At 56.8% G+C, this 23,629-nt stretch overlaps 3 protein-coding genes across 4 annotated transcripts in view; 1 reads left to right on the top strand and 2 right to left on the bottom strand.

The window, feature by feature from the left end:
* The window catches only part of CST6 (cystatin E/M), a 95,300-nt gene that overhangs the window by 5,726 nt on the left and 65,945 nt on the right, over window positions 1-23,629 (bottom strand). The gene's annotated exons all lie outside the window — the stretch shown is intronic.
* On the bottom strand, window positions 377-2,389 carry BANF1 (BAF nuclear assembly factor 1). The gene is made up of 3 exons (XM_056131987.1): window positions 2,297-2,389; window positions 1,667-1,805; window positions 377-854 (listed from the first exon to the last, which is right to left on the bottom strand). Exons 2-3 carry the CDS (start codon window positions 1,787-1,789, stop codon window positions 708-710), a joined length of 270 nt encoding a protein of 89 aa, XP_055987962.1. The 5' UTR covers window positions 1,790-1,805; window positions 2,297-2,389; the 3' UTR covers window positions 377-707.
* EIF1AD (eukaryotic translation initiation factor 1A domain containing) lies at window positions 2,881-5,966 on the top strand. Of its 2 annotated transcripts, XM_056131982.1 has the most exons (6): window positions 2,881-2,937; window positions 4,121-4,321; window positions 4,422-4,530; window positions 4,607-4,715; window positions 4,798-4,839; window positions 5,696-5,966. In XM_056131982.1, the coding sequence occupies exons 2-6, from the start codon at window positions 4,235-4,237 to the stop codon at window positions 5,865-5,867; spliced, it is 519 nt and encodes a 172-aa protein (XP_055987957.1). In that variant the 5' UTR covers window positions 2,881-2,937; window positions 4,121-4,234; the 3' UTR covers window positions 5,868-5,966. The 2 variants fall into 2 exon arrangements, with proteins under 2 accessions (XP_055987957.1, XP_055987958.1); XM_056131983.1 differs by lacking the exon at window positions 4,798-4,839.

Below are 23,629 nucleotides of genomic sequence, written 5' to 3'. Positions count from 1 at the left end.
CTGGACGGCAAATGAACACACCGAGCCAGGTGCCCTCTGGCATGGATACTCCCGGCCCAGGCCCAGACAGCAGGGCACATGCCAGGCACCTGCTCACTCTCCTGATCGGCGCCCTCTCACCCACATCCATCCCACCGGCTTCCCGGTATCTTGCCCGCCCACCCATCTTTCCAGCAGGTGCTGCCGAGCCCAGCTGCTGACTCAGCCGACATCTGGAACACCTCGGCCCATCCGGATTCCAGGAAGAGAACAGCCCACACTCTCCCACAGGCCCGGGGAACCTGCCCAAGGCCCACGGGGCCGGGATGGCACCTTCCAGAGGGAGAGGAAGTTTCGACTGATCGGAGATCGGGGCGTTCTCACACCAAGCCCAGCCTCAAGGCCACTGACTTTATTGATTGAAAAAACATTAAAAGGCCAGTGACAGGCACCTAACAGACCGAAAGTGAGGGCGGGGGTGAGGGGAGGGGCCGGGAATCCACTCAGAAAAGCTGGTCGTTGTCAACGTGAAACTGGCAGGAGGAGGGGGAGGCATGCAAGAGCGAGAACCCCCAGCAAGTCGCCTGGTGACGGGAGAGAACCCCCCAAAGATCCTGGAGCACACCGGAAGTGAGCGGACAACAGCAACGTCTCCCGTCGCGGAGGCTGGGGAAGGAGGCCCCGTCGGCCGCAGAGTCGAGACTCGAGGCTGGGGCCTCCCAAGAGCATCACAAAAAGGCGTCGCACCACTCGCGCAGGCACCCGAAGCAGTCCCGGGACTGCTTGGCGTTGGCGCCGCAGGTGTCCTTCAGCCACTCCCGGAAGAGGTCTTCATCCTTCTTCAGCACCAGGAACTGGCCGAGGACCACATAGGCCTGCAACACAGGAGGAGTCAGGGCGCGCCGCCGAGTGCTCTAGGGCCAGGCTGCTGCATTTTGGGGGGCCTTACCCAGAGGTGCTGGGCGGGGGGAGGGGGGGGAACCATTTGGTACTACAGATCAAACCCGGGGCCTCCTGCAAGCAAAGCCTGTACTTCAGCCCAGGGAAGAATGCGCTCTCTCTGGCCCTGGCCTAGCTTTTTTTTTTATTTTTTTCTTCCTTTTGGGTCACACTCGATGCTCAGGGGTCACTCCTGGCTCTCTGCACTCAGGAGTTACTCCTGGCGGTGCTCAGGGGACCATGTGGGATGCTGGGAATCGAACTCGGTTCGGCGCATGCAAAGTAAACACCCTACCCGCTGTGCTATCTCTCCAGCCCCCTGGCCTAGCTTTTTAAGCCATGAGTCACCAAATCCGGTGGGGGCAGGGGGCAGTGGCAGAAAACCTGGCAACAGTCAAATATCTGTGAACACACAAACCCCCGTAATTCTACAGGGCAGTGAAAGGAAGATTGTTGTTTCCTTTTTCTTTTTGGGTCGCACACAGCAAAGATCGGGGGTCACTCCTGGCTCTGCACTCCTACACTTGGGAGTTACTCCTGGTGGTGCTCGGGGACTCATACGGGACGCCAGGGGTCGCCAGGGGGCGAGGTGTCAGCAGCAAACGCCCTCCCAGCCGCCCAACTCCCGGGGGAGCCCTGAAGCAACCCGGCTCCCTGGGCCCAGGAAGGCGGTGACTGCCCGCTGTCCACCCGCGCCCGGGGCGCTCACGGGCCAGCCACCCCCGCCCCCCGCCCCGACCCCCCACACCTTGTCAAAGCCCCTTTCCTCCAGCTTCTTGCCCAGGACTTCGCCGATGCCGGCCAGGCTCCCCACGGGCTTCTCCCCCATGGGCTCGGCCACGAAGTCTCGGTGCTTTTGGGACGTGGTCATCGTGAGCACGCTGGAGCTGGGGAGCCCAAGGGGAGGCAGGAGGTTAGGGCGCGAAACGCGGGCACCCCGAGCCCTCCCTGGCGGGGAGCCTCGGGGCTAGGAGAGCCGGAGGCCGGGGCTGCCCCCGTCCCCCCCGACTCCATGGGCCAGAAAACGCCTCCCCGGGACTCCAAACACGGCTCCGCGCTGCGCCTCCCCCCGGCTCGGAGGGGGCGGGTCGGCCCCGGACAGGTGGGCGCGCGGGGGCCGTCGCCGCCGAGCCGAGGCGCCTCCCGTGACCTTGGCCGCGAGAGGCTCGGCCGCCGCGTCCCGGGGCCCGCTCCGGCGCGAACCCGGGCTCCCGGCCCGGCTCCCGGCCCCGCCCCGGCCCGCCCCGGCCCGCCCCCCGCGGCCGAGCCCACGCGCGCGCCCCGCCCTCGCGGCCGCCGCGGGTCCGCACGGCGCTCCCCCCACCCCCGCGCCTCTCGGGGCCCCCCAGCGGAGCCCAGCCCCGCGGCTCGCGCTCACCCGCAACGCCTTCGCTTAACGGCTCCTCCCGCCACACGGCTGCTCCCGCCGCTGCCTCAAGCCGCTAGAACTTTCTCGGGCTTCCGTTTCCGGGTCAGCTCCCGCGCCCCCTTCTCGCGAAGCCGGCGGGCCCTTCTAGCCGCCTAGAGCCATAGAGACGAGGCGCTCTGGCCCTCCCCGGCGCCGTTAAGGTGGGGGAGGGGTCTCCTCTCCGGCGGCTCCACCGGGAGCCGGCGGGTCTCCTAGGGTCTCGCTCTCTGGGGCTGCGTTTGCCATCTCGGAGCCAAGAATTCGGAGGAAACTTCGTTTACCGGCGGCCAGACGACCGGAACTCAAGTTCTTGGCCTTGGCGAGGGGCGGTGGGAAGACTTAGGAGCACGGACTCGGAGGGGGCGGGCAGCCGGAAGGCCGCCGAGAGTGGCGGAAGTGCCGTGCGTGGCGGAGCCCGATACCGAGCCGCGTCCGCATCCTCGCCGTCGGGTCGCCGTGGTCTAGCGAGAAGCGAGAAGCGAGGCCCTGGGGAGCTCGGCCCCGGCCCCGCGTGACTGCGATCCCACGCCGCGAGTCTCTCTCGGTGCCCCTCCCGACCCCGCAGAGACGGCGCCGCTCAGGCAACGCCCGTGGGAGACGAGCGCGGGAGCGTAAGTGTCCCGGGCCGGGGGGGTGGAGGGGGGCGGGGAGCGCGGGGCGGCGGGTCCGGGTGCCCCGGAGCGTCCTCGGGAAAGCGTCGGTCTCGGCGGTGACAGGCCCTGCGGCCCCGAGCGGCTTGGCACGGACTTGCTCCGGACCGGAACCGTCGCGATGGTTCCGAACTGGGCTCTGGAGCTAAAGGGATGGAGCGTTTGGGCTGTGCCCTTGAGCGTTTTGAGCGTTCCCGTCGCCCTCCCTCCAGAAGTCGCCAGCACGAGGGGTTCCTCGAAGACGCTGCTGTATAGGCCGGCTGGTGCGTTTGCAAACTTGCACGCAGCCAACCTGGGTTCACTCTCTGGCATCCCATATGGTTCCCCGGGCACCGCCAGGAGTCACCCCTGAGCGTTGCCGGTTGTGGCCCCCAAACCAAAAAAGCAAAACAAACCACTTCTTTAGGGTCCAGAGAGATAGTATTGGGGGTGGAAAAGCACCTGTCTAGCACGTAGCTGAAGCACATACCGTTTCCCTGGCACTAGCAGGAGTAATGCCAGCGCCCTTCCCGTGTGACCCAGCGTGCACTGCTACCCTCAAATTAGCCTCTGCTCATGGGTCTCCTGGCTGTGCAAAGGGCACCCTATGGGGTGCTGCGGATCCATCCACATGCAAGGCAAGCTCCATATTACACTCCCCCCCAAAAAAAAACCCCACTATCTCTGCACTTAAGAATTACTTCTGGGGGAAAAAAATGATTCCTGGTGGTGGGGCTGGAGAGATGGCACAGCGGGTAGGGCATTTGCCTTGCACGCGGCCGACCCGGGTTCAATTCCCAGCATCCTATATGGCCCCCTGAGCACTGCCAGGAGTAACTCCTGAGTGCAGAGCCAGGAGTAATCCCTGTGCATTGCCAGGTGTGACCCAAAAAGCAAAAAAAAAATATATATATATATATTCCTGGTGGTGCTTGAGGTACCATATAGGATTACCAGAGATTGAACCCAGATTGGCCACGTGCAAGGCAAACACCCGCTCAGGTCGTGAGATCCTTCTAAGGGCATGGCTCTGCCAAAACCGCTTGCTGAGGTCATTTTATTCTAACGACTAATGACAGTGCTCTGAGTTCCTGACCTTTATCTGAGGCTTCGAAAGGATTTGAATCCCAGCGCTTGGACTTCAGACCCCACGTTTCTTACCCAGGTGCCGGTGTCACGTGCCGTCTTCGGAACAGCCCTGGGTTCTGAGGGGGCCCTGCTGGACCTCAGGAGGAGGTGACTGTCCCTGCATCCCCCCCAGCCTGGCGCAGGACCCAGCATGTCTCAGGCCACCAAAAGGAAGCACGTGGTGAAGGAGGTGTTGGGGGAGCACGTAGTGCCCACCGCCCACCAGCAGATCGTGCGGGTGAGTGCAGGGTGCCCGCGGCTCTAACCCGCCCTGCTTGGGGCCCCCCCAGGGTGGGGCGGGCTGACGGGCCGTCCCCTCTCGATGTGTGCTGGCACAGGTCCTCCGCACCCCGGGGAACAACCTGCATGAGGTGGAGACGGCGCAGGGCCAGCGCTTCCTGGTGAGCATGCCGTCCAAGTACCGCAAAAACATCTGGATCAAGAGAGGTGAGTACGCAGCTGCGGGCCCGCCGCCTGTGGCGCTGGGGCCCCCGTGACTGTGCCTGTCCTTTCCTCGTGGCAGGGGACTTCCTCATCGTGGACCCCATTGAAGAGGGGGAGAAGGTGAAGGCCGAGATCTCCTTCGTGCTGTGCAAGGACCACGTGCGCTCCATGCAGAAGGACGGGCTCTGGTAGGCGGAGGGAAGGGGGACGAGCTGGGCAGGGATGTCTGGAAGGGTGGCCGCTCCCTGACACCTCACTCTCCTGACACAGGCCGACGGCATTCTCGGAAGTGGTGGAGAAACGCGAGAGCAGGTGAGGACGCCCCTGTGGGACGAGAACTCCGGATAGGTTGGGGGGGGGGGGGGTTTCACGCCCAGCAGTGCTCAGGGCTTACTCCTGACTCTCTGCTCAGGGATCACTCCTGGTGGGGTTCCAGGGACCGGAAGGGGTGCCAGTGGTCGAACCCACAAAAACCGAGAAGGTGGGGGCTGGAGTGATAGCACAGCGGGTAGGGCGTTTGCCTTGCAAGCAGCCCGACCCAGGTTCGATTCCCAGCATCCCATAGGGTCCCCCGAGCACAGCCAGGAGTAACCCCTGAGTGCATGAACCAGGAGTAACCCCTGTGCATCACTGGGTGTGACCCAAAAAGCAAAAAAAAAAAAAAACAGAAGGTGTTGAGAGCCTGACTCGGAAGTTGGAGGCCCTAGAGGCACATCCTGGCTTTGCTGGTTGGGCCGTTTCGTCTTCCTGCTCTCCTCACCCCTAACCGGGAGCCTGATGGGGCACCAGGTCGGTGACTCGGACATGGACAGTTGGGGGCAGAGAATTACTCCTAGAGCCTCTACCTCTTCCTTCTGACTTGCTGAGCCCTGACCACCAGGCCACCCGATCCTCCCATTTGTGGGGGCTCCCGATGCTCCATCTTGTTTCTGTGGAGGGCATGGGCTGACTTCTGCTTTTATTATTTTTTGGGGTTTTTTTGGTGGGGGGGGTCACACCCAGCGATGCTCTAGGGTTACTCCTGGCTCTGCACTAGGAATTACCACCAGCGGTACTAGGGGGACCATATGGGATGCTGGACTCGAACCCAGGTCAGCAGTGTACAAGGCACGCGCCCTCCCCGCTGTGCTATCGCTCCAGCCCCTGACTCCCACTTTCCCGCGTGCAGGCAGACCCAGCTGGAGCTCCCGGCTGAGCCCCCCGCATCGGGAGATGACTCCAGCTCTGCAGACGACGACACGGACCTCTTCATCAACACCAACCGCTTGCAGTATGAGGAGAGCGAGGAGGAGAGCGATGAAGAGGATGAGGAGGAGGAGGAGGAAGAGGCAGCGGCCTGAGGCCCCGGACAGGACCAGCGCAGCGCCCCCTCTGAACCCACCTTCCGGCCCGGAGAATTAAACCCCTGGCGGGCGGTGACTCGCCTGTGTCCGTGTGGCTTCTGCAGGGAGGGGGGGCACGTGGGCTTCCTGGGTGGGGGGGGGAACGGGTGGGTGGTTGGAATCACTCGGGGTTACTCTGCTCCTCCTTGGGCACCTGAATGGTGCCAGGTCCCGCGCTGCGCCCCCCCCCCCCTCGCATGCATTCAGTGACGGGAAACCGCCCCAGAGCCCACCCAGCGCTGACTCAGGACCCAGCTGGAGGGCCTGGTGCCCACCCGCCTCTCTAAGCTACTCAGGGCGAATATCACGGTGCCTCGCGAGCTGCTTCTCTTCCTGCCTTCCACGTCCCCGTGGCTGCGGACGTGCTCCCCAACCCTGCGGCTGACCTTGTGGCTGCTTGAACCCCAAGCATCCCACTCTTTGGAGGCGTCTCCTGCTGACCACGTGCTCATTGCTGGCCTGGACCTTCCGTGCCATGTCCAGCCACGGGACCGTCTGTGGCCTTAAAGGCTTCTGCATCTGCCAGTCCTCCTGCTCCGGCCCACGGAATAGGGGGCATCTTCCGAATGTGAAGCTCAGTCCGGCTCCAGGCGAAAGTGGCCCTGGGCAGAACTTTCCCTTCCTCCTGCGTTCTTCCATCTCGCAGATGTGGCTCCAGCCCACGGCCGTCCAGCCCAGCCCCCCCTGGGCCTGGACTCCTAAGTACAGACCCGCTCGGGCTGCACCATCGTCGGGCAGTGGATCTTTATCTCGCCCCAGTTCCGTTTCCTCCCAGCACCCGACGCGCGTGCCTGGTGCCGGACTCGCCGAGTCGCTGGCGCTTCTGTCCTCCACGCTTGCCGAGGGCTGTGGCCTTGGCTCTACCTCCCCTCGTGGGGGGCCCGTGACGTCCCCATCCAGAAAGCCAGAATCACCTCGCCAGCCCCGCTCTGTCTCGGGTCGCCGCTTCATTTGTCTGAGCTGGGAACACAGACACTGAAGTGGCACAAACAAGGGGCCCAGGGAAGGTTAAGAAACTCAGTCACTCATTCACTGTCACGTTCGCTTTGTGGAACTTCCCATATACAGGTACATATGTGTGTATGTAGAATCCTAAGGTGTGCACATACACAAAAATAAACTGGGTGAGTTAAAGATAGTGTGTATATTTTTAATTCAGCTCAAGTGTTGTTATAAAAGCTTCTTTTTCTCGGAATAAAGAGCCTCTTGTCTCTACCATGTATTGGAGGGATCCTTTCCTCCGTGTCTTACGATGCATTTTTAAAATAAATGATTTCTGCATATAACTGGGTGTTTCTTTTGAAATGTTTTTTTGGGAGGATGGCATGTGGTGGCCCTACCCAGCCATGCTTCGGGTTTCTTGCTCACTCCTGGCAGGGCTCTGGGATGTAGGAGACCCTGGGGCCGTGTGCAAAGCAGGCGCCCTCACCGCTCCACCCCCCCTTGTTTTTTCCTTCAATTGTGTCAAAATACGCATCGTGCGGCACTTTGGCTAGTGTCCTGGTGAGGTCATTGTGCTGCACCCCCTCTCCAGAAGGTTCTGCCCAGACCCAGCTGTGCCCCTCCTCCCCACGTCCGGGTTTCAGGGGTCCTGACTCAGTTCCTCGGACATGAGGTTAGGGGTTGTCTTTTGTCACCTGTGTGATGTCCCCTGCCAGGCCAGCCACCCCGGGCTCCTCCACACCTGCCATTTGGGTTTTTTTTCTTTTGGTTTTTAGGCCACTCCCTGCAGTGCTCAGGCATTACCCCTGGCTCTGCACTCAGGGATGACTCCCGGTGGTGCTCGGGCACCATATGGGATGTCGGAGATCCAACCCAGGTCAGCCGCATTCAATGAGGCAAGCACCCTCACGGCCGTTCTACAGCTCCGCCCCCTGCTGGCCATGACGCCTCTAGCATCTCCATCCTAGTCCAGCGCCCTGTGCCCCATTTGGGTCCATGAACTGTATTTGAGTGTTTAAAAGTTGCTTGTTTGCTTTTTCAGCATCGGCTCTCTCAGATGCCCGCGTGGGATCCGGGGTTGTGGCGGGCACCCACGCCACCCCCTCGCCACCTGGCCCTCTGCGCTCCCTGGCTCAGCCGCTGCTTGCCTCAATCCCAAATGCCTTTGCTTTTCTTGTTCTGTCTTTAAATTAGCTGTTTGAAAGGGAGCCCAAGGCGGTGTCCTATTTGGGGTCTAACTTCCTGAGCTTAGCTTTCTGTCATCGGGCCCCAGGAGACTGGGGGGGGGGACATTTCTCCTCTCCTCGGGCGCTTTTCCTCCTTGGCGGTCACCTTTGCTTGGTGCAAACTTCCGCCAACTCCGGCGCCCCAGGCTCTGCAGCTTGAAAACAGACTCGGTGGCTTGGTTTGGTTTTGGTTTGGGGTCACACTTGGCAGAAACCAGGGGTTTCTTCTGGCTCTCTGTGTGGTGTGTGCTTATGCATGTGCTGCGTGTTGTGTATTGTAGGTGTGTATGTGTATGTGTGGTGTGTATTTTTGTTTGTGTTGTACATTGTGTATTGTGAGTGTGGTGTATGTGTTGTGTGTATGTGTAGCGTGTGTGGTGTGTGTCACTGTCACTGCCCTCCCATTCATCGATTTGCTCGAGCGGGCCCAGTAACGTCTCCATTGGAGATTTTGTTGTTACTGTGTTTGGAATATTGAATACGTCACGGGGAGCTTGCCAGGCTCTGCTGTGTGGGCAAGATACTCTCGGTAGCTTGCCAGGCTCTCCGGGAAGGGCGGGGGAATCGAACTCGGGTTGACCATGTTGGACGCTTGCAAGGCAAACGCTCTACCCACTATGCTATCGCTCCAGTATGTGTGTGTAGTGTGTATATATGTATGTGTTGTGCTTTGTGGGTATTGTGTATTGTGGGTGTGGTGTATGGTGTGTATATGTGGTGTGTGTGTAGGGTGTGTTTATGTATGTGTTATGTGTTGTGTACTGTGGATGTGGTATTGTGTGGTGTGTATGTGTATTGTGGGGTGTGTGTGTGTGTGTGTGTGTGTAGTGGTGTGTGCTGTGTTTTCCAGAAACCGTGTCTCCATAATTCCTCAGTTGCTGTCTCCTGCATTCCCACTTGTCCTGGTTCCTGGGATCAGCTCTCAGCATCTTTCTCAGGTCTCAGTTTTCATTCAGCCTTCTCAGTCCTCCAGACTGTCTGGCCCTGGGCCTCTGTCGCTTCCTTCCCATCTGCTGTCCCTTGGGGCAGGGTGGGGGTGGGGGCTTCCAGTCTATTATTCTTAGCCTAGCTCAGAAGGTTTGGGTTTGGGTTTGGTTTTTGAACCCATCTGACAATACTCAGAGCTTACTCCTGGCTCTGTGCTCGGTGATCACTCCAGGAGGGCTCAGGAACTGCATGGGGCGCCAGGGGCCAAACCCAGGTTGGCTGCATGGAAGGCGAGTGCGCTAACCACTGAACAAACTCTCTGACCCCTCGACAGGTTCTAGTTCAAGGGAGACTCCTTTAAAGGGAGCCCTGGGAGCCATGGGGACAGCCCTGCGAGCAAGAAGACGTCTTCCCTGGGCCAATGTTGGGGGGCCGTAGGAAGCACAGACAGGGAGAGGGTGTGGCAGAGTCACAGGTTTGGCTGTTCAAGTCCCCGAGTGGGCCTGAAGCTGTCCTGCGCAACCTGTGTGCAGACAGGCGTCTGTAGTGGCGTCTTGGCAGCGGGAGCCCCTCCACAAGTGTCCCCAGATGCACAGTCCAGGCCAGCAAGGCCTGGGGTTCGGTGCTCAACTGCGTCGCCTGTCTCCACTGGGCAAGGGGCTGGGCGGAGGGCCTTGCTGGGTGTGGCCCCCAAACCAAACGACAGAGGCCAAAGTTCTGTTACCAACGCTGATGTGGGGGCCCCAGATGCTGCCCAGGGACCCTGCAGCAACAGGGACTGCATGTGCAAACCGTGTTTTTCACCACTCACCACCCCCCCAATTTATTATTATTATTTTTTTGTCGCTTCGCGGCCGCGCAACACATCATAAAACACTAAATACCCATCTTCCCGAATTGTCGTACCGTATTTGATAGGGTTCAAATATGGTAACACCTACAAGGGTGATTAGGGGTCGCCCCAAAAGCCTCTATCCCTCTTGGTCGGAAAGACTGGCAAGCTACCGAGAGTATTCCGCCCACACGGAAGAGCCTGGCAAGCTATCTGCTGTGTATTCGATATGCCAAAACCAGTACTACAACTGGTCTCATTCACCTGACCCTGAAGGCTTCACCGACATGGCAGCACTGAGAAAGATGAGAAAGGAGAGGCCGACAAAATCTCAAGGCCGACGTAGGCTGCCACAACGAAGGAAGACAAAAATGATCGTCTGTACTTTCAATGCACGTACGCTAGCATCAGATGCATCCATCGAGGACCTGATGGTACAAGCGCGAATGATCAGGTACGACATCATAGGTCTGACCGAGACAAGAAGGCACGAATCTCACCATGCCGTTTTCGACACTGGAGAAGAATTGTTCCTCGGAACATGCGATAAAAGAGGTGTGGGAGGCCTCGGTGTCCTTGTCAACACAAACTTGGCCAAGAGCATTGATTCATTCGAATGCCTAACAACCCCAGAATCGGACGTTTACATTTGAATAGATGTGGCTCACTGCCTGCAGTTTCTATCTTTGTTGTCTACGCACCAACATCTCATTATGATGAAAGAGAAATCGAGAAGTTCTACATGGAGCTGGAGAAGTTCTATAAAGAAGACCACACCTTCTACAAGATCATTGTGGGTGATTTTAATGCCAAGATAGGACCGAGAAGATCAGCTGAAGAACTTCACATCGGGACCCATGGCCTAGAATGGAACGAACAGGGTGAGAGACTGTCTGAGTTCATCATGTCGACCAAGACCATTCATGGTAACTCACAGTTCCAGAAGGCAGAATCTAAACGATGGACATGGGAGTCTCCCGGTGGACGATTCCACAACGAAATAGACCACATCATATTCAATCGACGGTTTTGCCTGACTGATGTCGCTGTTGTCCCAAAATTTCGAACGGGATCGGACCACCGTCTCCTTCGTGCAAAATTCTACTTCATAGAGCAGGGAGAAAGGGCTGCAAAGTTCAAAAAGAGAACTCCCAGAATGACCACCAACTGGGAACTCTTTGGTACTATTGCAGCAACATGGGAAGATGCCATTGTTGACAACATTGACGAGGAATACGATCGACTGGTACAGCACCTCCATGAACGTGCGAGGAACGCCAAGAGAGAGATAGCCACAAAAAATCGCCTATCTTCGAAAACTCTTGAGCTAATTCGCCAGCGTGGTTTGGCGCATGCCTCAGGCAACCGCAAGCTAACGTCCCAGCTCGCAAAGCAGTGCAGAGATGCGATCAAGGAAGACCTCAAAGAGAGAAGAGCAGAAGTACTGGTAGATGCGGCAGAAGCCGGGAAAAGTATTCGTAACACCCGCCTGTCCTTCGCCAACTATAAGACCAAGATGACTGCCCTCCGACGTCCTGATGGATCCATCACATCCTCCAGAACGGCAATGGAGAAGATTATCCATGACTTCTACTCAAATCTCTTCAATAGCCATGTCCACTTGCCAACATACCAAATTCCACAGGATGGATATGTCGTTCCCAATGTTCTCCCTTCCGAAATCCGACACGCCATTTCGTTGGTAAAGAAACAAACAGCACCTGGCCCAGACAAGGTCAGACCTGAACACCTGAAGAACCTGCCGTCAGTACTCATCAATACACTGGCTCGGCTCTTCACTCGCTACCTGTCTGAATGCAAGGTTCCGTCCCAGTGGAAAACCAGCAGGACCGTACTACTGTTCAAGAAGGGATACATCCATGACATTGGCAACTATCGCCCGATCTGCCTATTGTCTGTCATCTACAAGTTGTTCACTCGAGTCATCCTAAATAGGATTGGCAGAACACTAGATGAAGGACAACCATGCGAGCAAGCTGGGTTCCGCAAAGGATTCAGCACCATCGACCATATCCACACAATAACCAAGCTCATTGAGGTTTCTCGGGAGTTCAAGATGCCGCTCTGTCTAACGTTCATTGATTTAAAGAAGGCCTTTGATTCTGTTGAGACGGAAGCGGTCACTGAAGCCCTAGCCAATCAGGGCATTCAAGCCCAATACATCAGGATCCTCCGTGAGCTGTATTGCGGATTCACTACCAGGATCTCACCATTCTACAAAGAAGTGATCGTTGATGTCAAGAGAGGGGTGCGGCAGGGTGATACCATTTCACCGAAACTCTTCAGTGCCACCCTCGAGAACATCATGCGACGACTGGAATGGGAAGGAATGGGAGTGAAGATAGATGGTCGGCAATTACACCACCTCCGCTTTGCTGATGACATTGTTTTAATAACACCAAACATCAGCCAAGCGGCACAAATGCTGGCCGACTTTGACCGTGAGTGTGGAAAGGTAGGACTACAGCTGAATCTCACGAAGACAATGTTTATGAGAAACAGCCTCGTTCCTGACGCCCCATTTGCTCTCAACGGAACGACCATCTCCGAATGCAACAGCTATGTGTACCTAGGTCGAGAGGTCAACATGACAAATGACCTGGCACCCGAGCTGCGCAGGAGGAAGAGAGCGGCTTGGAACGCCTTCAAGAACGTCGAAGAAATAGCTAAGAGGACGAAGAACCTCCGGCTCCGGGCACATCTCTTTGATTCCACTGTTCTTCCTGCATTAACATATGCCTCAGAGACCTGGGCCCTACGCAAACAAGATGAGAACGCCATTCAGGTCTCCCAAAGAAGAATAGAAAGAGCTATGCTTGGAATATCACGTTTCACTCAAATGAGAGAGAGAATCCGGAGTTCTGACATCCGTCGACGATCAAGGATCAGGGACGCTGTCTCATTTGCCAAGGTGTCGAAAATCAGATGGGCTGGTCACGTAATGAGATTTAAAGACGACCGCTGGACTAGAGCTGTTACTGACTGGATTCCATGGGATGTCAAAAGACCGCGTGGCCGCCCACCTACCAGATGGTCAGACTTCTTCGTCAAGATCATGAACGATCGGTTTGAGGCCCTTCATGTTCCCGGAGCGAACAGATGCCATTGGGCTACACTAGCACGCGACAGGGACAAATGGAGACGTTACTGGCGCCCGCTCGAGCAAATCGACGACTAACAGGAAGTTAAGTGATTAAGTGATTTTTTTTGGATGGTTGTTCTTTTTTGCCTGGCAATGCTCAGTGGCTACTCCTGGCTCTGCACTCAGGAATCACTCCTTCGGGTGCTCATATGGAAGACTGGGGATCGAACCCGGGTCTGTTGCGTGCAAGGCAAATGCCCTCCCTGCTGTACGATCGCCCTGGCCCCAGACCCTGCCAAACTTCTTTGATATGGAATCCACAGCCGTTGTGCCAGGCCTCTCTCTCTGTGGAGACCTAGGCTGGCAGTTCACCCCGAGGAGCTGCCAGATGTCCCCAGGCGCCTACTTGGGGTGCAAGAGCCTCTTATTTTGTCTTCACTCAGACCCAAGCATCACCTAAGAAGTGGGCGGGGGCCCTCAGACGTTTGTGCTCCCCAGAGAGCGTGCTGGGTCTGGGGTCTTATTTACTCTGCCCCAGCCCATGAGGTTCTGGGAATCAAACCTGGGGCTCCTGCATCAACACTTGTGCTCCAGCCCCTGGCGCTGCCCTCGGCCCCTTCTTTGAGGGGTCACATGTCAGGACCCCTGAGGGTCCAGGTCCCACAGGGGGCACCCCGTTCCTGCCACATTAATAGTTGCTTCCAGCAGAGGTCAGGCTAAGCCTACCAACCAGCCAGCCCTTGGCAGAGCGCCCCAAACACCAGGACAGTTATGGGCCCCAGGGCCCCCTCCAACAATGGGTCTGTCTGAGCATGGCAGGACAGCCCCCCAAATTCACGTGTGACGTCATTAGTGACCCCTCTCCCCGCCTTTGCCCCTCTTCTGAGCAAGGTGGGTGGCTGACCAGGTCACTCTGGGTTTTGTTTTTGTACCACACCCAGGCGTGCTCAGGGCTTACTCCTGGCTCTATGCTCAGGGGACCCTGTGGAGTCCCAGGGATTGAACCCCAGGCCGGTCATGTGCACCCCAGCGCCTTCCCCTGGACCCTCTCTGGCCGCTGTGCAGCGGGGTCTGTGGGAACAGATACCCTCCCTGAGACCGCGGCAGGAGGCCTGGGGGGAGGGGACCCAGGACTGTGAGAGCCCAAAAAGGAACTTGTCTTCACCTACAATTTCTTTTGTTTGTTTTTTGTTTATTTGAGAGCCATCCATTGTAATTACTGGTTTTGGCATATTGAATACACAACGGATAGCTTGCCAGGCTCTGCCGTGCGGGCGGAATACTCTCGGTAGCTTGCCAGGCTCTCCAAGAGACGACCGCTAAACGAGAGCCGTTACCAACTGGATTCCACGGGTGTGGCCACCCACCGATGAGAAGGTCAGACTTCTTCATCAAGACTCTGAACAATCGGTTCGAGGCTCTTTGTGTTCTTAGAACGAACAGATGCCATTGGGCTACACTAGCACGCGACAGGGACAAATGGAGACGTTACTGGCGCCCGCTCAAGCAAATCGATGATTAACGGGAAGTCAAGTGATCAAGTGAGAGCCACACGCGGCAGTGTTCAGGGCTGAAGCCTGGCTCTGTGCTCAGGGAGCACTCCTTGCATGGCTCAGGAGAACAAAACAGGGTGCCCGGGATTGAACCCGTGTTGGCCGTGGGCAAGGCAAGCACCCTACTCACTGCACTATTGTTCTGGCCCTGCCATTTCTATTTTTTTTTTTTGCCTTTTGGGTCACACCCGGAGATGCACAGGGGTTACTCCTGGCTCTGCGCTCAGGAATTACCCCTGGCGGTGCTCAGGGGACCATATGGGATGCTGGGAATCGAACCTGGGTTGCCCACGTGCAAGGCAAATGCCCTACCCGCTGTGGTCTTGCCATTTCTAGAACCCTCTGTCTCTCCTGCTCTCACCTGCCCTCGCCTGCAGCCTCCACACCCAGGAGCGGCCTGTGAGCTGTTCCGTGGGCCAGTCGTGGCCAGTCATGGCCTCACAGGGGTGTCCCAAGTCCCTGTTGTCATCAGGGGACCCTCTCCCCAAGCAGGGAGCACGTTGCCCCTGGGCATGGGGCCGAATTGGGGGTTGGAGCGGGGCCGGGCAAAGTCTGGCAGGTAGGGGTGTGACTTGCCGGGTCACGGGGTAGCAGGGCAGAGCTGCCCACTTGGGTGACTCCAGGGGTCAAGGCTCTTGGACATCCAGGTGAGGACATTCAGATCAACAGAGCAGAGGAACGTTCTAGAAGAGGAACTTGGGGAAGCTGGAAAGGGATCCAGAGACGCAGCCCGAGAGGCAGAGGAAGGCTGACGGTGAGGAAGGGAGGGAGAATTGGGGAGGCCTTCACGACACACGATACGGCCCCACAAAACCCAGACCTCCGAGGGAGCCGCTCGAATGGAAGTTTCTAGAAGCTGGGGGAGTGTGTGGGACTGCAGTCAGAGCTGTCAAAGTGCTAAGGGTGATCTCCGGAGGCGCAGAGGTAGCAGACACAGTCCGAGGGCCGGAGGGAATGTGGTGGCAGAGCCCAGACTCTGCATGCGGGGCCTCTTGTCCCCCAAGCCCTGACAGGACCAGCCCCCCTCGCACAGAATCAGGTATGGACACCTTCTCCCAAATCAGCCCCCAAAATGAAAAGCAATAATGTGGCTTAAGTCTGTGAATGATATTAAAAACTCACTCATTCAGGGTGCTGGAGCGATAGCACAGCGGGTAGGGCATTTTCCCTGCATGCGGCCGACCCGGGTTCGATTCCCAGCATCCCATATGGTCCCCTGAGCACCGCCAGTAGTAATTCCTGAGTGCAGAGTCAGGAGGAACCCCTAAGTATCGCCGGGTGTGACCCAAAAAGAAAAAAAAAGAAAGAAAAGAAAAGAAAAGAAAACCACCAAACACACACACACACACACACACACACACACACACACACTCACTCATTCAGGCCTGAGGATGGCTCAGTGGCAGAGCACCTGCCCTGCAGACCTGAGTTTGATTCCCAGCACCACCCCCACGCGTGCATCACTGGTCTTTGGACCCGCAGGTGCCACAGGGAGATAGCACAGCGGGGAGGGTGTTTGCCTTGCATGTGGCCGTCCTAGGTTCCATCCCCGGCGTCCCATGTGGTCCCTATAGCTTTGCCAGAGTAACTACTGAGCGCAGGGCCAGTAAGTTCTGAGCATCACCTGGTGTGACTCCCCGCAAAAATAAAGAAATAGAAAGTGTGCCTTTTCTTTCCCACCACCCACAGCCAAGGGTGTGTGAGTGAACATTGCCGCAACTGAAGTGTGGGAAGGAAGAATTGAAGTAAAACCCATTCTGGACCAGACATATAGCACAGTGTGGAACAACAGGTTTTGTATGTGGAGGCCCCAGGGTCCATCCCAGCATGGCAGAAAACCGCCGCCCACTGGGGCACTATGGCCGCGGCCCATAAGAACCAGTCACACAGCCGAACATTTCCAAGTTCCCCGCGGCCGACCCCGGTTCAATCTCCCGCACCCCGTATGGTCCCCAGAGCCCCGCCAGGAGTGATCCCTGAGCATCACCAGGTGTGACCCCAAAACAAAACCAAAAAACAAATGGAGTCGTGTCCAGGGGAGCTAAACACTTTATAGACAGGGAAAACGCTGAGAAAATGGGCTCTTTCTCCAATCTCCTCGTCTGCCATGTCAGCGCCCTGAGTGGGGCCTGCAGCACCGTCCCTGTCAGAGGCCACCTGTCACCTGCCGCCCCAGGGTCTGCCAGGCCACCAGCAGGTGGATAGGACACTGTGGGGGGACACTGGGCCACACAGGACAGAGGCCCAAGGCAGCGTCTGAGGTGTGGGGGTCCTGGAACTCCCCTCTCACGCCCCTCAGGGACCAGTTTCTGCTGTTTCCCTCCAGACTCTTTGTCCTGAGCAGACGGGGGCCTCCCGCCTCTGAGGACGCGGAGAAACTGCCAGAAGCTTCCGGCTGCTTCTTGGGCTCCTTCCAGCAAGGCAGAGGAGGACATTTCGCCTTCTGGAAGTTAATATGCTTCCCTCAGCAAGAGCCCTGCATTCTGTGGGACTCAGAGAGCTGCCATGGGCGCCCGGCCCTTTCCTCCCACTCGCCCATCTCCACCTTTCCAGCACAGAAGGATGCAGAAGGATCTAGAAGGGCCCTCTCGTGCCTGGCTGAGGGGCTCCCGACCAGCCACAGGCTCACCCGCCTCCCTCATCTACTGAGGGGGGCCCAGGCCTGGGGCGGCCAGGAATAGCGCAGTTCCCAACACGCTCGCCCGTCTCTGGCGGAACAGATGCGCGCCCCTCCGTTGCTAAGTCACCGCATTCTCTGGTTCTCTTTTTAAACAAGCTTTTAGGAGAAACGGTTTAAACATACCCCAGAGTAGATGGAATGAAATGACACCCGGTGCCACTCTCAGCCAGCATCTGCCGCCAGCGTGGTGCTCATCCCTTGTAGGTGACCCCATGTCTTCTTTTTCTTTGGGGGGCCACACCTGGTGGTACTTAGGAACCAGGAGGTGTTTACCCAGAGCTCCCCTATGCGAAGCCTGAGTTCCAACCGTTGCACCATGTCCCCGCCCCATGCTTTCTTTTTGTGTGTCGGGGGGGGGGTTGGGAGGGGATAGGGACACACTTGGCTTTCTCAGGGCTTACTCCTGGCTCTGCACTCAGGGTTCACTCCTGTGGGGCTTGGGGGACCATGTGGGGTGCTAGGACTCACACCTGGCTCGACCTCATGCGATCACGATCACGACCATCCTGTTGTTCGTTGATTGCCTCGAGCAGGCCCCAGTAACGTCTCCTTCGTCCTAGCCCTGAGATTTTTTAAAAAGTGCCATATTCAAGGCTCTTTCAGGGTTGGGAGAATGAGACCCATCATTGGTACTGGTATTTGGCATATTGGGTACGCCACGGGGAGTTTGCCAGACTCTGCCATGTGGGCAGGTTACATTCGGTAGCCTGCCAGGTTGTCCAAAGTAAGAATGAGATAATAAGATGTCGCGGCCACGCGCTTCCGGGAGCTGGGTTTTATAGTCTCTGGGTCTTGGCCATTGATGGGATTACACAGTGCCAGGGGGCCAGTTGGTGGGTGTGACCCCTGCCTACTGGAATATGGAGGATCTGGGTGGAGGATGCTCAGCCCCGATCCGAGCAGGCTTGGAGATCTCGGCCCCGGGACCCACATGCCTTTGTTCCTCTGCCGTTACCTTCATGCGTGTGGAGAGTGGTCTCATGCAAGGCTGCATTATCGCTCTGGCCCGCATACTTGCTTTACTAATCTATTATCATAGCACTCTAACCCGGGACTTCAGCCCTGCAAGGCAACGAAAGCCACATCCCCAATCCACTGATTTTATTTTTCAGTGTCAGAGTATCACTGTATCACTGTCATCCTGTTGTTCATCGATTGCCTCGAGCAGGCCCCAGTAACGTCTCCTTCGTCCTAACCCTAAATTTTTTTTTTAATTTTTAAATTTTTATTTATTTATTTTTTTGGCTTTTTAGGTCACACCTGGCGATGCACCATATGGGATGCTGGAATTGAACCCGGATCGGCCGCGTGCAAGGCAAACGCCTTACCCGCTGTGCTACTGCTCCAGCCCCACCCCTGAGATTTTAAAAAGTGCCACATTAGAGGCTCTTTCAGGGTCAGGAAAATGAGACCCATCATTGTTACTGGTTTTTGGCATATTGAATACGCCACGGGGAGTTTGCCAGACTCTGCCGTGTGGGCAGGATGCTTTTGGCAGTGTCAGAGTATTTCAAAGAAAATCCCATGTCATTTGCACATAATATACACTTAGCATATGAGTGTATGTATATGTATCTCTAACAGAAAAGGCCCCGACGTAACATAACCACTACTGGAGTGATAGCACAGCGGGGAGGGCATTTGCCTTGCACGTGGCTGACCCAGGTTCGATCCCCAGCATCCCATAGGGTCCCCCGAGCACCACCAAGAGTAATTCCTGAGTGCAGAACCAGGAGGAACCCCTGAGCACCACCAGATGTGGCCCCAAAAAACAAATTTAAAAAGTGTGGGGAGGGGGCTGGAGCAATAGCACAGTGGGTAGGGCGTTTGCCTTGCACGCAGCCAACATGGCCAACCCGGGTTCGATTCCCAGCATCCCATATGGTCCCCCGAGCACCGCCAGGAGCAATTCCTGAGTGCATGAGCCAGGAGTAACCCCTGAGCATCGCCGGGTGTGACGCAAAAAAAAAAAAGTGTGGGGAGGAGGTAAATACAATAGCAACAAAACAAAACAGAAAAACCTGGGGCCAGAGTGATAGCACAGCGGGTAGGGCACTTGCCTTGTACATGGTCGATCTGGGTTTAATTTCCAGGCCCACAAATGGGCTCCCGAAATAGCCAGGAGTAAGCCCTAGCACCTCCAAGTGGTCAAAACACAAACAAAATTAAAATGTCTAATTCCGGAATATCTCATATCCATGCCTGTATTCAAATGTCTCTAATCATCTCAGAAATATTTTTCTTGGGGCTGGAGTGATAGCACAGTGGGTAGGACGTTTGCCTTGCATGCGGCCGACCCGGGTTCGATTCCCAGCATCCCATATAGTCCCCCGAGCACCGCCCGGAGTAATTCCTGAGTGCAGAGCCAGGAGTAACCCCTGTGCATTGTCAGGTGTGACCCAAAAAGCAAAAAAAAAAAAAAAAAATTTTTTTCTTTTTGGGTCACACCCAGCTATGTTCAGGGGTTATTCCTGACTCTGCACTCAGGAATTATTCCTGGCGGTGCTTGGGGAACCATATGGGATGCTGGGGATTGAACCTGGGTTGGCCACATGCAAGGCAAAGGCCTTACCCACTGCACCATCGCTCCGGCCCCTCAAAAATATTTTTTAGTTGTTGAGTTTGGGCCACACCCAGCAGTGCTCAGAGATCAATCCTGGCGGGCTTGGGGTACCATATGGGATGCTCAAAATTGAACCCAGATTGGTCACTTGCAAGGCAAGCGCCCTACCCACTTACTATTCTCTAGTCCTAAAGTCTCAAATGAGAGAAAGAATCCGGAGTTCCGACATCCGTCGACGATCAAGGATCAGGGACGCTGTCTCGTTTGCCAAGGTGTCAAAAATCAGATGGGCTGGTCACGTAATGAGATTTAAAGCCGACCGCTGGAGTAGAGCTGTTACCGATTGGATTCCAGGGAATGTCAAAAGACCGCGTGACTGCCCACCTACCAGATGGTCAGACTTCTTCGTCAAGATCATGAACGATCGGTTTGAGGCCCTTCATGTTCCCGGAGCGAACAGATGCCATTGGGCTAAACTAGCACGTGACAGGGACAAATGGAGACGTTACTGGCGCCCGCTCGAGCAAATCGATGACTAACAGGAAGTTAAGTGATTAAGTGAAAGTTTTTTAATTCTTTAAGTCAAGATCCAGGGGGTGAGGTGGGGAGGGCATTTGCCTCGAATCTGGTGACTCAGTTCAATCCCCAGCACCTCACAGGGTCCCCTGAGCACTGCCAGGAACGAGTCCTGCATGCAGAGTCAGGTGTAAGCCCTGAGCAGGGCTGGGGGTGACCCAAACAATCAGGGGCCAAACAAGGTGTACCTGGTGTTCTGAATTCTCCTCGTGCTTGTTACCACTCACAAACGAGGTCCAGCTGTGCTGCCCAGCCCAGGACATGGGGGAGGCGGTGCCAGCAGGTGCCCTGCCTGCCACCCCCCCCCACACACACACACCTATAAGCTGCAGGTTGGCCCTATTGTCTTGGATGAGTCTTTGCACGTGTCTGCATGGCAACGCTTGTCCCTGAATTCTAAGTCTGATGAGGTGAAACTGAAGTCGGTGTCCCCCAAGGGTGGCCTCTGTGAGGCAGGAGGAGAGAGACTGTCACTTTCTCCCAATTCGCCTCTGCCACCTGAGACCCAGGGTTTCAGGGTTCTTGTCTCGCCTCTCAAAAAAAAAAAATTTCAGGGGCTGGAGTGATGGCACAGCGGGTAGGGCGTTTGCCTTGCACACAGCCGACCCAGGTTGGGTTCCCAGCATCCCATATAGTCCCCTGAGCACTGGAGTGATTCCTGAGTGCAGAGCCAGGAGGAACCCCTGTGCAATGCCGGGTGTGACCCAAAAAGACAAAAAAAAGCATGAGTAAAAAAAAAAGAATTTCAGGGGTAGAGTAGCAGTGAAGTAAAAACAGATTTTATTTGGCGGTTTATAGAAAGGGAAGGAGGGAGAGAAAGAGTAACGCACTCAAGAGAGAACGTGGGTTTCTCCAGAGACGGAGAGTGGAGAAACACACACCCCCATACACACCCCGGCGTCAGACAGGAAAGCACAAGAGTCCTCGTCTCAAGAGGGGAGATGTGGGCGTCACACGTGTTCGGCCACGTGGGCACAAGCATCACGTGGGTTCCGGCAGCATGTACACGTGCTTCCTTTGTTCAGGGTGGCTTTAAGAGGGTTTCTCCAACCTACCCCCATGTAGGGCTTCTACCAGGATAAAAGCCTGTTGCTAGGGCAGTCGCCAAGCGGGTTGAGGTGGGAGCAGTCGGTGGTCTTTGACGTTTCTTTCCTGGTCTTCTGTTTCTGCTGGAGCTTCTTGGGAGGGAGGGGTGTCCAGCCTGCTTGGGTCTGTCACTGGCGCCAAGTGAAAGTTTTTTGTTGTTGTTTTGGGTCACACCCGGTGATGCTCAGGGGTTACTCCTGGCTCTGCACTCAGGAATTGCTTCTGGCAGTTCTCAGGGGACCATATGGGGCGCCAGGGATGGAACTGGGTTCAGCTGCATGCAAGGCAAACGCCCTCCCCCGTGTACTATTGAGAGTCTCATCAGCCTTAGTTCTGTGCTCACAGGTGGTCATTTTAGTACATCCGAGGAATTCCCTTGCCCTGGGCCCTTCCCTGTTTACGTGCCTACATCAAAGTCATCTAGGAATTCAGGAGTTGTTGCAAGACACGTAGAGCCCACCATAGAGGTGGGGGCGGGGTACTGCCTGCAGCCCTTAGGGCCGGGAGGGGCCTAATGAAACATCTGGGGTCCGGCTCGTCTTAGCTGTCGGGAACTTTTCAGGAGCAGTTATCCGGCGGCCACGCCGTACAGTCGAGGCAAGGCAGAGCAATTCTTGGTTCTTCCTCCTCCACTTCCTCCGGCAGCTTCCAAGCCGACAGACAAACCGCAGAGCCCTTCCAATGGGAGAGTTTTACCCCATGAAGAACTGTTCTTGGTTTTTTTTTTTTTCTGTTTTTTGGGGTCACACCCGGCGATGCACAGGGGTTACTCCTGGCTTTTCACTCAGGAATTACTCCTGGCAGTGCTCTGGGGACCATATGGGATGCTGGGAATCGAACCTGGGTCAGCTCGTGCAAGGCAAACGCCCTACCGCTGTGCTATCGCTCCAGCCCCCTCTTTTTTTTTTTTTTTTTTGTTCTTGGGGTCTTTGTGGAAAGGGCAAAGTGAGTATCTGGGTATCACTGAGCAGCCAGAGGAAGCAGGACCAACCCCAGGGCTGGGGCGAGAGGGGCACAACTTTGGGGTCATCACATTCAGGGGACCAGAGTGAGGCCAAGGCAGGGCCGGGGGCTGGAGTGCGCATGCGGGGAAAGCCCAGGAGAAGCCCAGAAGCGGCTGGTCCCTGTCCCTCACGAGCACCACACCCCGCAGGCCCTGGCGTGCCCACCCTCACGCATCATTAAAAAGCTGCTTTTTAAAAAAGTTTTTTTCTTTTTGACTGCATTGGAATTCATGCCCTCGCTACTACTTTTCGTTTTTGTCTTGGGGACACACCTTGTCGTGCCCTGGGCCGACTCCTGGCTCTGCACTGCGTTATCTCCCATCAGTGCCCAGAGGACCATGTGCGGTGCCAGGATCCAGGCGGGGCCACTGTGTGCCGGTGAGCGCCTGAAGCTTAAGGCAGTCTGGGCGGCAGCTCAGTGGCTAAAAGCACCCGCCCCGCAGGCTCAGGCCATGGATTCAAGCCCTGGTGCTCCCACATGGCAGCTGTCTGGAGCCCTGGGACCCGGGGGTGTCATCTCCATACAGTTCTTGGGAAGAATCAATGCCACAGAAGTTGCCAGAACAGTTGGGAGCGCGTTAGCCGAGCACATGTGTGTGTGGGCGGCTCATCCCCCGAGCAGTGAGCACTGAGCACTGCCAGTGGTCCCTGCTTGCACTCAGGAGTGACCCGAGCATCACCAAGTCGGCCCCCCAAACAGTAACAAAGCCAGCAGGTAGGAGGGCGCGTCTTGGCCTCTAGTGCAGACCCCACAAGCTGGCCCATGGGAGGCTGGGGCCCTGAGGAGCGGCAGCAGAGGCATCTGTTTGGGGGACCCCCCACATCCTCATCCTGAGACAGGGGCAGGTGGAGACAGGCCAGGGCCGGGCTCCTAGGGTGAGGTGACAGTGGGCAGGCAGTCGGCACAGGGTGCCAGCAGGAACCCCCAATGGGCAGCAGTGCTGTGCCCTGGGTGAGGGCATGGGGGGGAAGGGCCGGCAGTGAGGGGCCTTGGGATCCATAGATCCATACTCCTGAGGGTGAGCTGGCCAGGACAGGCCCCTGGGAGGGTGGCAGCTTATCGGGGTGGGCAGGAGGGCACTCAAGAGCACCTGGTGGTTTCCTAGCACTGGCGGGGAGGGCAGCCAAGCAGTTTCTCTCTGCGGGGGATGACTCAGCTCTCTGGGCAGTGCTCTCCACCACCGCCTGACTCCCAGGGGGCAAGAGGGAGGGTGGGGCGGAAGACACA

The sequence above is a fragment of the Sorex fumeus genome, unplaced genomic scaffold, assembly GCF_029834395.1.
Source record: "Sorex fumeus unplaced genomic scaffold, SorFum_2.1 ptg000093l, whole genome shotgun sequence".
NCBI classification, from domain to species: Eukaryota; Metazoa; Chordata; class Mammalia; order Eulipotyphla; family Soricidae; genus Sorex; species Sorex fumeus.
Note: the sequence above shows the minus strand (reverse complement) of the source record. Positions and strands in the feature narration are given on the sequence as shown.

What these genes read in the sequence shown, in the direction of transcription:
- BANF1 (XM_056131987.1), bottom strand. Translation starts at nt 1,789, where the DNA reads ATGACCACGTCCCAAAAGCACCGAGACTTCGTGGCCGAGCCCATGGGG. An exon ending in AGGAAAGGGGCTTTGACAAG is followed by an intron (nt 855 to 1,666) that starts GTGTGGGGGGTC and finishes CCTGTGTTGCAG; the next exon opens with GCCTATGTGGTCCTCGGCCA.
- EIF1AD (XM_056131982.1), top strand. Translation starts at nt 4,235, where the DNA reads ATGTCTCAGGCCACCAAAAGGAAGCACGTGGTGAAGGAGGTGTTGGGG. An exon ending in CCCACCAGCAGATCGTGCGG is followed by an intron (nt 4,322 to 4,421) that starts GTGAGTGCAGGG and finishes GTGCTGGCACAG; the next exon opens with GTCCTCCGCACCCCGGGGAA. An exon ending in ATGCAGAAGGACGGGCTCTG is followed by an intron (nt 4,716 to 4,797) that starts GTAGGCGGAGGG and finishes CTCCTGACACAG; the next exon opens with GCCGACGGCATTCTCGGAAG.